This window comes from Pseudomyrmex gracilis, unplaced genomic scaffold (genome assembly GCF_002006095.1).
Source record: "Pseudomyrmex gracilis isolate BER0280 unplaced genomic scaffold, ASM200609v1 scaffold_3, whole genome shotgun sequence".
Lineage (NCBI taxonomy): Eukaryota > Metazoa > Arthropoda > Insecta > Hymenoptera > Formicidae > Pseudomyrmex > Pseudomyrmex gracilis.
In genome coordinates, this window is record NW_018020587.1 from 1848044 (window position 1) to 1862092 (window position 14049).

Below are 14049 nucleotides of genomic sequence, written 5' to 3' on the forward strand. Positions count from 1 at the left end.
GTGTTTTTCAAATTTAATTTTAATCCTAGCATTAAAACATTAAATTTTATCGATAATCTTGTAAAACTATCTTGACACATATTTTTTCAGAAGAAAGATCAAAGGTAAATTCGCTCGACATTCGTTCGTTTTGTTTTTACAAAATAAGCTTGTGTGTAATAACCGTAATAATCTGCGGTTATTATCTCGAATCAAGAGCTACCGAAAGTTCCGTCACGTAGATACCATATCTAATTGCTTAATGAAAGTTATTGTGCGATCTACTGCGCGAGAGAAGAATAAAGGTTATTGGATAATTAAATATATTTAATCTAATTCTTCTCTCTCTTCTTATTTGTGAGTTTTTTTTTTTCAAATGATCGGCAATTGATTATAAATAAATAATCAACTGCGTTATTCTACACACCACGTTGCAACAGCGCGATGAAACAAACTGTTGTGAAAAATGTGCATCTCAATTTTATTTCGCAAAAATTGTGCGAAGCTTAGCTGAACGGTATTTGCGATCGGGGGAAGGGACATTATTAGGTAAGATAAATCGTCGATTGTATATAAACCGAGCATTTCACGCTCGATGCTTATAAAACTGTCAATACTCCATTTAGGAATAGAGGCAACGATGAAGTCTCTGGTAAGCGATCCTCTCTCGAAGTGATTGTTTCATTTTTCAACAGATTACGTGAGAAAAAAAAACAAAAAAGCAATATTTTTAATATAAAACAGTAATCAATTCGTGCTATCTGCAGATTATCTTGATCGCCATCGTTGCCGTAACTTCGGCCGCACCGACGCATTATCAGTATCACGGACCACCCGCGCCCATAGGCCACGATGGAAGAGTAATGGATACGCCGGAAGTGGCGCACGCCAAAGCGGTGCATCTCGCCGCAATGGCGGAAGCTGCCGCGAAAATTCCGCACACCGTATTTCCCTACACGGAAGATCGGAATTATCACGGATATTCGGAGCCCGTGTCGGTCGGTCACCAGATGTATCACAGCGGACACGGATATCACGGACCGCTCGCTCCGTTAGATCACGAAGTAACAATTAAAAGAGTTCATTACGCAACAACGATCTAATTTTTTGTTCGGGAAACTTATATAAATTGTTTTCCAAGTCGCGTTAAATTTACAAATAAAAAGGAGATTAACTTTCTTTGCAATTTTTACGTAATTCGATCTTCTGGAGTTTGCGAAAAAAGTAATATTGTTCTTTAAAGTAATTAAGTATCATTTGATAAAATAATTAATTTAATATCACAATTTTTATCTCGTTCTGGAGGAAGTGAGAAAAATGTTTTTCTCTCCAATTACAGGGTCGCGTGGTGGACACGCCGGAAGTGGCCCGAGCGAAAGCCGCGCATTTGGCGACTCACAACTACGTAGCCTCCTCCTCGGCACCTGTCGCGCACACCGAAGATCACTCGCGGATTTACGATGCGCCGGTTTACAGCCGCGGCTCGTATCACGGCTCTGTGGCACCCTTGTCTCACGACGGCAGAGTGATTAACACTCCCGAAGTGGCGCAAGCCAAACAAGCACATCTTGCAGCTTACGCCGCTGCACTTCACGGTTACAATAATTATTAACGTTTATTTCAATCTCTCTCTTTTTTTAATTACATAATACTGTAACAAAACGCACCGAAACTAAATTTAGCGGAATTATTAGAGACAATGTTGTTATGCACGTTGATATTGCGTAGAGAGAACGTACATTTCTCATCTTTGCATCGATTTCATAATGCATGATGACGTGTATCGAGTTTCGCGATGCACCGTAAATCAATCGCGCGCCTCCAGTCATAAATTTTAGATGGAAACTAGACGGAACAAGATTCATACATCAGTTGCGCGCTCGCTTCATCTAAGACTCTCGTCGTAGCTCGTAAGAAATACAAAATATTTTATTGTTATAAAAAATCTCTTATTTTTGTAACGTGTTTTAGTGTTTCTTTTATATTGTCAGTTTGAATAATTCTTTAGCACAAAATAAAAAAAAGAAATCAATAAAAGTAATTAAACCTATCACAACACAAAATGTGTCACATCCTCGTTTGCGTGTCAAATGCTCTCAATTCTTATCGTCGAGATAAAACTTTTGAATACATTGGACGCGTGTGATGCAATATTCTAAAACGATATAAAATATCGACGCACTTCGCGTGCAATGTTTTCAATAACGTTAGAAAGAAGGGCGTGATTTAAGAGAGATCCTGCAGTGTTGAGCAATAACGTGTTATAAATAATCGGTGCGATTGTTCAGAATCGATATGTGCAACAGGCATGTGCCTGTCAACATCCGCCTGCGACCTCGGCACGTTCGCCACATATATATCTCGTCGCCTTTTTTTGCGCCCGCGAACGAATCCAAAGAATCGATTCGATGTATCGCTCGACTGCGTTCCGAATATTTGCACGAATTTGCGGGCGAATTTAATTTAATTCAAGGCTCGAATTTCGCAGAGATTGTGTTTCCAGGTAAGTCGATCTCTTTCGATGTGTTCTCGAAAAGTTCTCGGATCTACATTTCACACGACGTCATTTGTCCTCTTAATTACAATTCGTACATATTTAATTTGTATTAATTATAATTTGTAAAAACCTAATTAAAATGTGGTTACGACTCGTTTCTTTTTGTTTTATTCTTTTGTCAATTAGAGAATGAGCTCCGTTGCAAAATGATGCAACTTTCCATATATGTGAAATTCAACATTCCGTCTAATTGCACGCACTTTTTTAATTACTTATAACACGAAAATATCAACGTTCGCCTAACAACGTTACGATCATCTCCCGGTACGATCTTCCATCTACGTGCGATCGGTATTTGGCGGATCGCCAGAGCGAGAGATCGACGCGCGCTTCGGCCTACACACACGTTCAAATACGCTTGAAGGAAAGCGCCAGTTAATTGCGAACGTCGCGTAATGGGCATTTAAGATATCTGCTCGATCACGGTTCGTATGCGCGTTTATGCTAATAGACAATAGGGTCATCGGGCGTGTCCGAGATTATCTCGAATTCCGAGGAAAAGAGCTTTTGTTCCCCAGAGATCGTTGCACGATCCACGAGCGTTATTAAAACGCCCACGTAGATACGGGGAAAATTTCTCATCTAATTTTGTTTTTTTTGCTTGATCGCGATAAAAATGAACAAAAATAATATTGCATTCGCGTTTTTTCCACATATCGTCAAACATATCGCGGATATTTTAGTTTTCTTTCTCTCTTTCGTCGGGATATTCGAAATAAAAATATTAAAAGCAAAACGCGTGTCTGTGACGTATTCGAAGATGTCAGAATGATTTAATTAATAAATTAAGTTTAGTTTAATTAATAAATTAAGAAGTCATCTCGCTTGTGTAAATGCAAATTATAAAGGTTAACGACTTGCCATTATGTGCAAATGCAATAGTAACTCGAGCATTGCTCAATGATGTTACGCAGTTGCGTGTACACTGATATAACGATGCAATGTTCGCGCGCGCGAGAAGGTGTTGCGATTTGTCATAATTTTCTTTTAAAATGAATGCGAGTCGAATAAATCGCTGAAGACGATTAAAAGCAACGTATATCTTTCAAATTGTGTTAAATCTTCCGAGACATTAAAATTGTCTCTTTTCTTCCTGAAATATTTAAAAAACTATTTAAGTACAGACACAACGGAGTTTTAGTAAAAATTAAGGTATAGATTTGATTTTTATAAAAAATATCCTTGCTTCCAAAGTGAATAAAATATTTCTTATGTTTCTTTCACACACATACACACACACACAGATGCAAAAAATTACGCGTCCTGAATATCGATTTTAAAACGTTGTAAAGAGGGTTTTATTAGGAAGTAAGACCTTGCAATGGAATTTACAACATCGAGCAAAAAAGACACACCGCTTTTTGATCGAGTTCGTCAAAACTGAGAGAGTCGCGATCCACCCGTCCATTAGCAATTCGTTCAGGAAAAATCTTTTGATCTCGAGGACGTGTGGTCGACCTTCGTTTTGATTATGATCTCTCTCTTTCTCGTCGTCGCGCTCCATACATTTCAAATGCCTCTTGTCCCTTTCCCATCCAGCTGTACTTTGATATCGGCAAGGACGGACGTTGATCGGTCCTTTCTCAGATCATCAGAAAGAGATACGATAACGTGTTCATAAAAAATCTCCTTAATTAATTTGATATGCAACTTTGTCATTTTTCTTTTGTAGATGAAACACTTGTATTTTGTTTTTTTTTTTTTTTGTTTTTGTTACAAGCTTTGTTAATTTTACTAAATTATTTTATCATGTATATTTTTCTCACTAATTTAAATTTTTTAATATTCAATTTTTTTAAACGCGCGCGCGCGCGCGCGTATTGAATTTGCATAAAACATTGTCACACTCTCATCGGTTCAATCTCACGCTGCATAAGCGTCCATATATGTACGTGAAAAAAATGCTCACGCACATTGTGCGTGAAAGACACGCTCATTAACTATCATTTTCGCGGTAATAAACGAGCGCTTTACGGCTCGAGTCACCTTCTACGCGATCGCTCCGTGGCAAAAACTAATTGATCCTTCGTTCGACGAACCGCACCAGACTTCCTGGTAGGTCTTCGTTAGGCCCTTGGTATCGGCGGTTTCTCTTGATGATGATGATGATGATGATGAGAGTAAAAGAGAATTGGCTACGGAGAAGTCACCGGCGATACAAAACTGACCTCGACGATGCGTCTGCAAACCGAGAGGAGTATTCCCTCCGGCCATATTCAGACGGTGGCAGAGCCTCATTAACGTAATGTCAATGTCAGCGCAGTTTGAGGTGTAACACTTGCTGCAGGGTGTGGTCCCCTCCTACGGGTCGACGACTCCCTACCCAGGATTCACATATATAAAAGGGGATCCGCGTCTCGACGTGGTACGACATAGCAGTCCATATCCCTAGGGCGAGTACTGGTGATCATTCCAGCAGCGCTTGACCACGTTGCGATAAGACATGCAGACTCTCGTGAGTATCATTGACCGGCGCAGGACTTCCGAAAGCAAGTCTTGCGAATTCGTAAAATCTTCAATTATTTGATTTGCTATCTATAATTAAAGCGAATTTATTTTTTCTCGTTCTATAAGAAAATTTTAATTTCTACAATTGTCTTCGCGATGGACGAGATTTGCTTTAAAGATATGAAAATCGCAAGCGCATCTGTCTATCTTGCAGATCGTTCTCTCCGCAATTTGCGCCATCGCGGCCGCGACGCCGGCGGCTTTGCTGGCTTATCCCGTTGGACCAGCGGATTCACCGGAGGTAGCACAGGCGAAAGCGGCGCATCTCGCCACTCAGGCTTACGAGGCCGCTAGAAACACGCTCGGCTACGGATACGCGCCCGCCCTGGCCGTTTATGCACCTGCAATTACGTACGGCGCGCCCATTGGCGCGGATGGTCGGGTGGTAGACACACCTGAGGTCGCCCAGGCCAAGGCTGCCCATCTCGCCGCTCACGCCCAAGTACGAAGTTCTCGAATATAAACACGATTTCACCGACGATACAGTTGTTTCTCGCGTTATACATTAACGAACTACACAATTTCATTTTTATTTTAGCGTGCAAGATATTTTGATTTCTCATTCCTTTTTTTGTTTTTGTACTGTTTTCACGCAGGAAGCCGCCAAAACGTTTGGACTGATTCCATACGGCGCTCTAGCGTACGCCACTTCGCCTGCTTTCTACTACCCTTACGGTTACGCTCCACTTGGACCCGATGGCAGAGTAATAGACACCCCCGAAGTGGCGCAGGCTAAGGCCGCACATTTAGCCGCACACGCTCAAGCGGCCGCTCGAAATGCTAATTGACGTGTCAGGCTATTATTGGAAACCGATACCGTATATATCGATCAGGCCGAATTCCGTCCGGAACCGTTTCTTGTCAAATCGAAGGAGAACGTGCGACGAGATGCATTCTGTGCCGTGTTCTGTATGGATCTGATGTGAGGTAACTTCGACAATAAACCATCTTCATGTGTTTTCAGAAGAATGTATATTATATACCTGTGTATATATATTATGCGATGTACTAATTTCCTAATATAAAGCGAACACATTCGTAAATATGTGTAACATGCATGTGTGGCAATTTCACACATTTTTTTCTCCTTCCTCTTCTATTATGATTTTAATGTAAAAAAATATGCTTGTGTTTTGCATAAGTAAAAAATAGTAAATAAATGATTCGATTTGAACTACCTAGAAAAAGAACCTGATAATAACAAACAAATTTCTCTAAAATTAGCGATCGGGACGCTGTCAATTGATCTGACGAGCGGTCTTTCCGATTTCGAGCGCTTTCCGTGCCATTGCCAACGCGCCGTTTCTGCTTTTGTTCCCGCCGATAAATCGAACAGAATGTACGAATATCGCGCCCTCAATTCCGCAGGCCTTCACAAGCTCATCTTCCTTCAAACCACCCCACTTTTCTGGCAAAAACATCCTGCAGACGAAACTTCCCGGTGTCACTGGCACGCACTGAACCCGATAAGCATTGTCGGATTCGAAGATAGTGTACTTTATGGGCGGCGAAACCTTCATTTCTCTCTCCAGCTGAGACAGATGCTCCTTCCACGGTGCCATTTGCGACAATTCTATTATTTCACCGCTGGGATCGACCTTCGAAAAATCCATTTTTCTTACACCTGAACGAAAATTTATATCAACGAACATTGAACATAGGAAGAAAAGTGTTCTTACGTTAAATCGATTTTTTATGGCATTCCGCACGACATCTCTCGCTGGCAGCCAAACATTTTTCGAATAATGCACAAATTCCAAAAATTCCTCCAAAGCCAGAGCCATAGCTTTTTCAAAGCGTTCGTCGACATTCACGGTGTCTCTGTTATTCCATTGAGGATTCAATCTGCTTACACGCGCACTCAGATCAGTGACTATTCGATATCTGAAACAACGAGAACATGACATTAGAAAACTTTATCTTATGTTTTCCTAAGATTCATAGCGCTGTAAAAACGATCCACTTACATTGGTTCCGCATCATACATCGGTATACCGTTGTCTATGGCGTCAATTTCTTTAATTAAACTATCATAAACCTTCCTAAAAACTTCTTCAATAACTCGATCCTCCGTTACTTCCGGAAGCACACTTCTTAATATATCGTGACCAAAGTGGCAGTAAATCAAACCCGCACTGCTTAATTTTATGGTCCAATGATATCCTGGTTTTTTTTTTATAACAGTACTCACCGATTCCCGAAAGTCTCTGCGACAAAACAAAATTATTATGTAACAATACATATCGACGGTAAAAAGGAGCATTTTGTGTTTTAAGATATTTTCTTCTTCTTGTACCTCATATGATGGTCATACCGATGCCTAGAAGGATTGTACTCTCCACCAACATCTACTACAATATCACAGGAATCTAAGACACTCTGGTTTCGAGATCTAAAAATATGTAACGCAATACCATCACTCAGTGTTAAAATTTGATATTTATCACTCTTCCGACTCCAGAATTTTAAGCAACTCTCTGTATATCATAATGCGTCCCGTTCTCAAGAAAAATAGTTTGGAAATTTGGAAAATAATATAAGTTTAGTTATTTGATTTTTAGAGAATTTTTTTATACCTCACTATAGAAGCGTCTTTGTACTGTGGTAGCAGCTTGAGTATCGCGCAGGCGAGCACCTCGTCACAGTGGAAAGTGCCGTCGTGCGTCCCGATTTTTACAGCCGATTTTCCAGACATCGTCTTGAATCGCAAAGCGAAATGCACACAATTTTTCCCACGAGAAACGATTGATATCTTTTACCCGCGCGTGTCCACGTGCTCCTTAACAGAGTGCTAAAAAACCTTGTATCATATTATATTAAATTACATACCCTGTTATTTTTATCAGACAATAGTTTATAAGTGTTATAATAATCACTAATAAGAATTTCTCACCAGAAATATTGATGTAGCAAGATATACAATGATTTTCTTTGTTTACTAGATCAGGTGTCTCATGCACAGAAACCGGTGTCTAAATTGAGGTTAGAAATAATAGGAAATATAAGGATAGAGGATAGGATAGGTGCATGCGCGGTAGTATTGGCTTCCCGCATAATCTATCTTCGTTCTACTCTACACATGTATTTCTCTACGAGTTCTAACAAACATATTTCATTCAAGCAGATCTACTCTACTATATATATATATATATATTCTCATTATAATTTCATTAATTTAAAAAAGGATAAATAAATACGGAATATTACACTTTATATACTTTATTTACAGAATATTACATTTTATATATTCTATTACTTAGTATGCATTAAACAGAAAATTAATATTATTTTCATATCATTTATTTTGTAAACATTTCAGTTCACTTTGTTCAGTTCAAAAGCAGCCTGATACATAGTCTCTCTAACATATTCCTGTAAAAACAAAACCAATATAAATTATTGAATGTAGTACAACAAAGAGGGCAGATCTTTATTCAATAGTGCAATCAGTGAGGGCAAGATTGACGTCACAGACAAATCAGAATAGCGTATGATGGATCATCATGTATATTTCATGTTTTATATAAAAAAAACAACAAAATCATTTTAGTTTAACATTCTTTAAAAATCTTACCTTAAAAGATCTAAAATAGTCATAAATGTAAATTGTTAAAGATCTGAGAGATATTTAATCTGAAATTAAACACAAAAATATTAATATTTATATGTAATTACAAACAAAAAATTAAGTATACAATTTTTAAATATCAGATAAAAGTTTTGCATCAAAAATTTTCAGACATATGCTTGTCAAATTTAATCATCACATAAGTAGTATTAAAGTAATCTTTAAAAAAAGTATTAAAAACTGTAATAAAAGAAAAAATCAATTCTTACTCTTTGAAATTCCAATATTAAAGTGTATTGTGTTGCTGGAGCGATTTTATTGTATATTAAATATCATATTTCTCACACAGTTCTTTTCCATGAGCACATTCTTAGTCCTAAAACATTTTTGTTAGTTTGAGAAATTGTTCACTGGATATATTGGTATAAAAATACACATTTAATAACATATATATATATATAATCAGTATTAATCTCGTTGTCACCATATATCACGTATGACAGGGATAACTATATTATTCATCATGTTTTAATTTTATTTGAAATAAAACATTTTTTCTATTAAGAACAAAGACTATTAACTTACATTATTTGTATATTCCAACTTTCTCTTCTTCTAGTTTTGACATTGCTTCCATTCTCATTCTTTTTATTACATTTTTTTATTACATTTGTTATGTAAATATACAAGTTCCATTTCTATCTGTAAAGAACATACATGTATGTTTATATATATGTAATATAATACTTTTACATCACAAAAGATAAAAAAGAAAATTATCAGAACAACTGAATCTGCATGGTTTCCTTAGACTGGGGCAGTAAATAGTCATCATGTAAATTTCACATATATATGTAAAATGCAATAAAAGAAATATAAAAATGATTTTGATTATCAAACACATTAAAAAATTACTTTTCTGCAACAAATTCAAAAGATACGAAAAGACTTATAATTGTTATTATATATTACACATATAAGGTATGAAAAAAAAACTTACATTATATACTACAACTTCCCTTTCTTCTTTCCAGTTCATTCATTTTGACTTTTTAGTGCTTTTACATATTTTATATAAATGTGATTTCCATCTGTAAAGAATATACATATATATTCATACATATGTGATATATGTAATACTCTTACAATACAAAAGATAAAAGAGAAAATTATCAGAACAACTGAATCTGCATGGTTTCCTTAGACTGGGGCAGTAAATAGTCATCATGTAAAAAACTTTTTGCTTATATATATGAGATGAAAAAAAAAAATATTTTTGTTAAGTAAAAATCAGTCTTCAGAGCTTAGCATCAAGAAACTTACATTCTTCTGCAAAAAATTTCTTCTCATCCAAAACACTTATGATAATTCAGACTATTCTTCTCCATTGTACTTATTTTTAATTGTTCTTCTAAAACTATAAAATACAAACATATAAAATTTACATACTAATTATTTTTTTTTTTGACATTCTTGTTATTTTTGACATTTTTGTTATTTTTCAGAAAATAACACTTCGTCACATTTATTCAGATTGACTGGGATTGCGGTAAATGTTATAATTCATCATACATATATTATCAAATCATATAATCTCAAGGCATCATATAATCACTTTATTCTTGCTTTCCACACAGTTTTGTGGATCAGTATCGATGTAATAAAACTAATCACGATATTACATTTATTTACATAAAGTAACATCGCGTATCTCTCAATTTTTATACGCTTTATAAGCTCAGAATTATTTGATACTGAAATAGAGATAAACAAAAGAAAAGATAAAAGAACGTGATCAAGCAATAGATGGAAAAAAATATTCTCAGCAATAAATTATAACACTTAGCATTTATAAAAAAACAAAATATAATACTCACTAAAAAATTGTAGCGAGAGATGTGAGCAGGTGCTTTTCGAGACTATATAGCACAAGCTGGTTCTGCAAATCCGAAGCTAAAAAAAAACCGGTAACTAAATCTAAGCTGTGTGGAGCACGCGGCGATTATCTCTATGAAAAATTTGCGGTCAGAAAGAATCGATTGTAATCAAGAAACAATCATACGAACGAGACTTGTTGTGTCATCATCGTGTTACAAAAACCTTAAACGTGAAGTGAAAAAACATGGTAGAATGTGCTAAACTTCTCGAAGCCATGAAACGTAGCGTCTGAGATCAAAAAAGTGTATACAGTAGACAATAGCCGAAAAATATAATCGAAAATAGTATAATTAGAAAAATTAATGCGTAAAGCAACTCATATACGATGATCAAAGTTAAAAGCACACGCGGATGGCAATGGATTTTGGAAACCGCATGAAAATTCGAACGCTTGAGCTTACCTTTGAGAAAGAGGAAACTCTTTCCACTCTATTTAAAAACGTCCAACCTCTGCGAAGTCCGAGATCAAAGTGAGCGTAACCGTGGACCGTGGGTAGTGTGGGTACGCAAGTTGTGCAGCAAGCAACCATGAATCTAACCTTGTAGTTCAGATTAAGTTAGTCTCAAACTGAATCTCCAATAGTCGCTTTTCAGATTACCTAGAAATGATCTGGCCAATCGTATTGGCTAGTCAACTAATGCAATTGGTCACCTCTGTCGCAGTTCAAGATCAGTATCTAACATTGCAAATACAGCGTTGCGCTAAGTGGAACGTATCGCCAGATAAGGCTGAGATCCAAATTCATAGGCTGCGTTCGGACTGTGTCCAGTTAAGCAAGAGGAAACGAACGAACGCAGGAAATACAGGAATTAAAATGCACAGGAATAGCAGGAATTGAAAGAAGTCGAGAAAGTGGAAAAGAAGAAATGAGAAGGTGGCTCTCCCCGATCTGTTGCAAAGCATGCGCAGAGGTCAGTGACTCCACCGCAGTCGCGCGACCGAGGTCATTGACCCCGCCGCGGTCGCGTGACTGCGGCCAGTGACCCCGCCCCCACCAAGGCCGCGCGGCCGAGGTCAGTGCCCCGCCAAGGCCGCGCGGCCGAGGTCAGTGACCCCGCCAAGGCCGCGCGGCCGAGGTCAATGACCCCGCGAAGGCCGCACGGCCGAGGTCAGTGACCTCGCCAAAGTTGCGCGGCGGAAGTCAGTGACATTACTGTAGTATGTATATAATACATATAATACAATATAAAGTATAATATTATAAATATATAATAAATTATATGTATAATATGTATTATTTAATGTTATATATAATATAAATTACACACAGTCACGTTATTTTCACGTGTTGTTTTTCTACTCTTTCCTGTCACGTGACTTTAATCACGTTTTTAATTTTCTCTACATATACGACGAACTGTCTCAAAATCGCTTTTCATTATTTACTCTCTCGATCTTACCGATTCGATTCGACTCGACTCTACTCGATCAACCAACCAATCGGCAATACGGAAAAGAGGCTACAATAGATGCGATACATTCGATATCAAAACGTGCACTTGGCGGTACACATGGATTTTTTTATATTAAAAACACATCACAGACGCGCGCTACGCGCACGCTATTATTTTTATTTTAACATATTCCGTCAGTAGACACAACATGTCACCGCGATGACAGTTAGTACACGTACGACAGTATGACATGAATCGAGAAACACATTATCCGAGAAACGTCATCGAGACGTCCAATCAACGTCGCGGAAAAGAGGCAACAATCAAGATCGATAGAATCGATTCTGATTATTTGCACACGCTTTTTCTGGTAGGAGGAGGAGGATGGAACTCTTCATGTGAAGAGGCATAAGCAGTGTTTTTGTTTTTCTACTCAATTGCTGTGCTCATTTAGCTGTGACACAAGGCGCGTGTTGAAAAATAATTGAATGTTATGGCACGGTAATTGGTTGGTTAAATATTTTTTTGTTTAAAACGTAACACATTAAAGATGAAACGCGCTTGTTCCTTTGAAGACGACTTTGTGCCGCAGTTGAAAGTGCACGTGGGTCAGAAACAAGTGAATAACGGCGTGTCCAGCGATGTTCGGATGAAGAATGTCTATGGTAAGGGCATATTCAGATTAAGCTTCATATATTTACGTTCTTTTTAATTTTACTTAAATTAAACTATTGAAACATAACACTTGCATCCAAACTTTATTGCTATCTTGCGCTAATTATTTCAGACAGAACACTGAGCTTACTCAAAGCTGGCGCAAAAGCGCGCTCGCAAAAGTTAAACACATCAGATCAAGAGAACTCTATAGATTTATCCTCGCCTCGACCACCGTACAAATTCAAGTCCAATCTGAAGCAGATGTTGCTCACCAATAAGTTGCAGCTACAAACTAGTGATAAAGTCGTCAATGTAAGTATACATAAATTGCAGGAAAAAATTTGTATGTTATCTTCAAATCAACTTGAGTCTTCTTCTAGGATGTCCGGATGGATATCTGTGGATGTTGTCGAGTGATAAATCAATTCACAAGGAACAAATGTTATTATTGCGATCAGATACTCTGTTCCTCTTGCCTGTCTACATGTGTGAACTGCTTAGAATCATTTTGCCAAAATTGTTCTTTACCTGTGTAAGTTACAAACTATATATGCTGTCAGTAGACAAGTTTTGCATATTAATGGTACAATTAGGAACTTGTCTTAATTGAAGATAACTATATCTATCTAATATTATCAATTTCTCCTTCAGATATAATTAGAATTCTTCTTACAGATATAATAATCAAGGCGATATCAAGTGTTTTCATTGTTACTGATGGCTGTTGAAGAAAAGATATATTTTTATAAAAAAAAAGGTTCTTATTAAAAACCTTTCTTTTCTTCACCTTTGTTTTATACTCCTATTTATGATTACTTGATGTAATTTTCTTAACTTAATGCAATATTTACATATTTTATATATATTTAAAGTATTGATAATAATAAACACAAGAGAGCATGGAAAAGTGATGTATAATTTAAATTATTTAATAGATATGAATATATATATTATAGATATTTTATACCTTTTTTAGATGTTTTATTACATAAAATAATTTTTTTAAATTGTTTTTACATATTAATATATAATTACGTAAGTATATTTGTGTTAAAAAAATTATGTAATTACAGTATACTTTATCTTATATAAATAGTAAGAGGCTACATTTTACTTTAAAAAAGAATCTGTAAACAATTATATGTATATATAAAGACCTTTTGGGAAGAGAATTGTTCTCTTCAAACAGTTCATAATTTTTTATACATTTTATATATATAATAATTTTGTATATAGTTTATGTCTAATATATACTTAAAACTATTAAAAATATTATCATATGTAATAAATACAGTAGAACCTCCCAAAACGTATACTCCTAAAACGTATATACCTCCCAAAACGCATACAAATCTACTCTCAAAACGTATATTTTCTCCTTCATCGCTTTTCCCACCACTACGTATGGGTACAATCGAAACTGCGCTAGCGCTTGCGCATTAGGCTA

The 14049-nt window shown here is 36.6% G+C and overlaps 4 protein-coding genes and 1 long non-coding RNA gene across 9 annotated transcripts; 3 read left to right on the forward strand and 2 right to left on the reverse strand.

The window, feature by feature from the left end:
- Nucleotides 1–976: 976 nt before the first annotated feature.
- LOC109855735 (cuticle protein 2-like) lies at nt 977–2614 on the forward strand. The gene is made up of 2 exons (XM_020430288.1): nt 977–1043; nt 1319–2614. Exons 1-2 carry the CDS (start codon nt 990–992, stop codon nt 1589–1591), a joined length of 327 nt encoding a protein of 108 aa, XP_020285877.1. The 5' UTR covers nt 977–989; the 3' UTR covers nt 1592–2614.
- A 2269-nt stretch (nt 2615–4883) lies between these two features.
- LOC109855729 (cuticle protein 2-like) lies at nt 4884–6145 on the forward strand. Its single transcript, XM_020430274.1, has 3 exons — nt 4884–4991; nt 5199–5486; nt 5641–6145. The coding sequence occupies exons 1-3, from the start codon at nt 4980–4982 to the stop codon at nt 5830–5832; spliced, it is 492 nt and encodes a 163-aa protein (XP_020285863.1). The 5' UTR covers nt 4884–4979; the 3' UTR covers nt 5833–6145.
- Nucleotides 6000–8025, reverse strand: LOC109855719 (UPF0160 protein MYG1, mitochondrial). 2 transcript variants are annotated; one of them, XM_020430252.1, is made up of 6 exons: nt 7938–8025; nt 7621–7844; nt 7341–7436; nt 7012–7251; nt 6724–6928; nt 6000–6642 (listed from the first exon to the last, which is right to left on the reverse strand). In XM_020430252.1, the coding sequence occupies exons 2-6, from the start codon at nt 7737–7739 to the stop codon at nt 6283–6285; spliced, it is 1020 nt and encodes a 339-aa protein (XP_020285841.1). In that variant the 5' UTR covers nt 7740–7844; nt 7938–8025; the 3' UTR covers nt 6000–6282. The 2 variants fall into 2 exon arrangements, with proteins under 2 accessions (XP_020285841.1, XP_020285851.1); XM_020430262.1 differs by having other exon boundaries at nt 7621–7835; nt 7938–8013.
- Nucleotides 8026–8301: 276 nt separating this feature from the next.
- On the reverse strand, nt 8302–11042 carry LOC109855222. Of its 4 annotated transcripts, XR_002250277.1 has the most exons (9): nt 10952–11030; nt 10679–10778; nt 10490–10565; nt 9936–10029; nt 9613–9703; nt 9198–9314; nt 8882–8988; nt 8619–8677; nt 8302–8416 (listed from the first exon to the last, which is right to left on the reverse strand). It is a non-coding gene; the product is annotated as an uncharacterized LOC109855222 (long non-coding RNA). The 4 variants fall into 4 exon arrangements; XR_002250276.1 differs by lacking the exon at nt 10679–10778 and having other exon boundaries at nt 9198–9310; nt 10952–11042; XR_002250274.1 differs by lacking the exon at nt 10679–10778 and having other exon boundaries at nt 10952–11042.
- Nucleotides 11043–12324: 1282 nt separating this feature from the next.
- LOC109855522 (apoptosis regulatory protein Siva-like) lies at nt 12325–13504 on the forward strand. The gene is made up of 4 exons (XM_020429880.1): nt 12325–12610; nt 12733–12914; nt 12983–13134; nt 13278–13504. Exons 1-4 carry the CDS (start codon nt 12496–12498, stop codon nt 13318–13320), a joined length of 492 nt encoding a protein of 163 aa, XP_020285469.1. The 5' UTR covers nt 12325–12495; the 3' UTR covers nt 13321–13504.
- The last annotated feature ends 545 nt before the right edge of the window (nt 13505–14049 follow it).

Excerpts from the sequence above, each read along its gene's own strand:
- LOC109855735 (XM_020430288.1), top strand. The coding sequence starts at position 990 with ATGTATCACAGCGGACACGGATATCACGGACCGCTCGCTCCGTTAGAT. Across the intron at positions 1,044-1,318 it reads TCGCTCCGTTAGATCACGAA|GGTCGCGTGGTGGACACGCC; the intron begins GTAACAATTAAA and ends CTCCAATTACAG.
- LOC109855729 (XM_020430274.1), top strand. Across the intron at positions 5,487-5,640 it reads ATCTCGCCGCTCACGCCCAA|GAAGCCGCCAAAACGTTTGG; the intron begins GTACGAAGTTCT and ends GTTTTCACGCAG.
- LOC109855719 (XM_020430252.1), bottom strand. The coding sequence starts at position 7,739 with ATGTCTGGAAAATCGGCTGTAAAAATCGGGACGCACGACGGCACTTTC. Across the intron at positions 7,252-7,340 it reads CGGTATGACCATCATATGAG|AGACTTTCGGGAATCGGTGA; the intron begins GTACAAGAAGAA and ends GTTTTGTCGCAG. Across the intron at positions 6,643-6,723 it reads CCATAAAAAATCGATTTAAC|GTCGATCCCAGCGGTGAAAT; the intron begins GTAAGAACACTT and ends GATTTTTCGAAG.
- LOC109855522 (XM_020429880.1), top strand. The coding sequence starts at position 12,496 with ATGAAACGCGCTTGTTCCTTTGAAGACGACTTTGTGCCGCAGTTGAAA. Across the intron at positions 12,611-12,732 it reads TCGGATGAAGAATGTCTATG|ACAGAACACTGAGCTTACTC; the intron begins GTAAGGGCATAT and ends TAATTATTTCAG. Across the intron at positions 12,915-12,982 it reads CTAGTGATAAAGTCGTCAAT|GATGTCCGGATGGATATCTG; the intron begins GTAAGTATACAT and ends GTCTTCTTCTAG.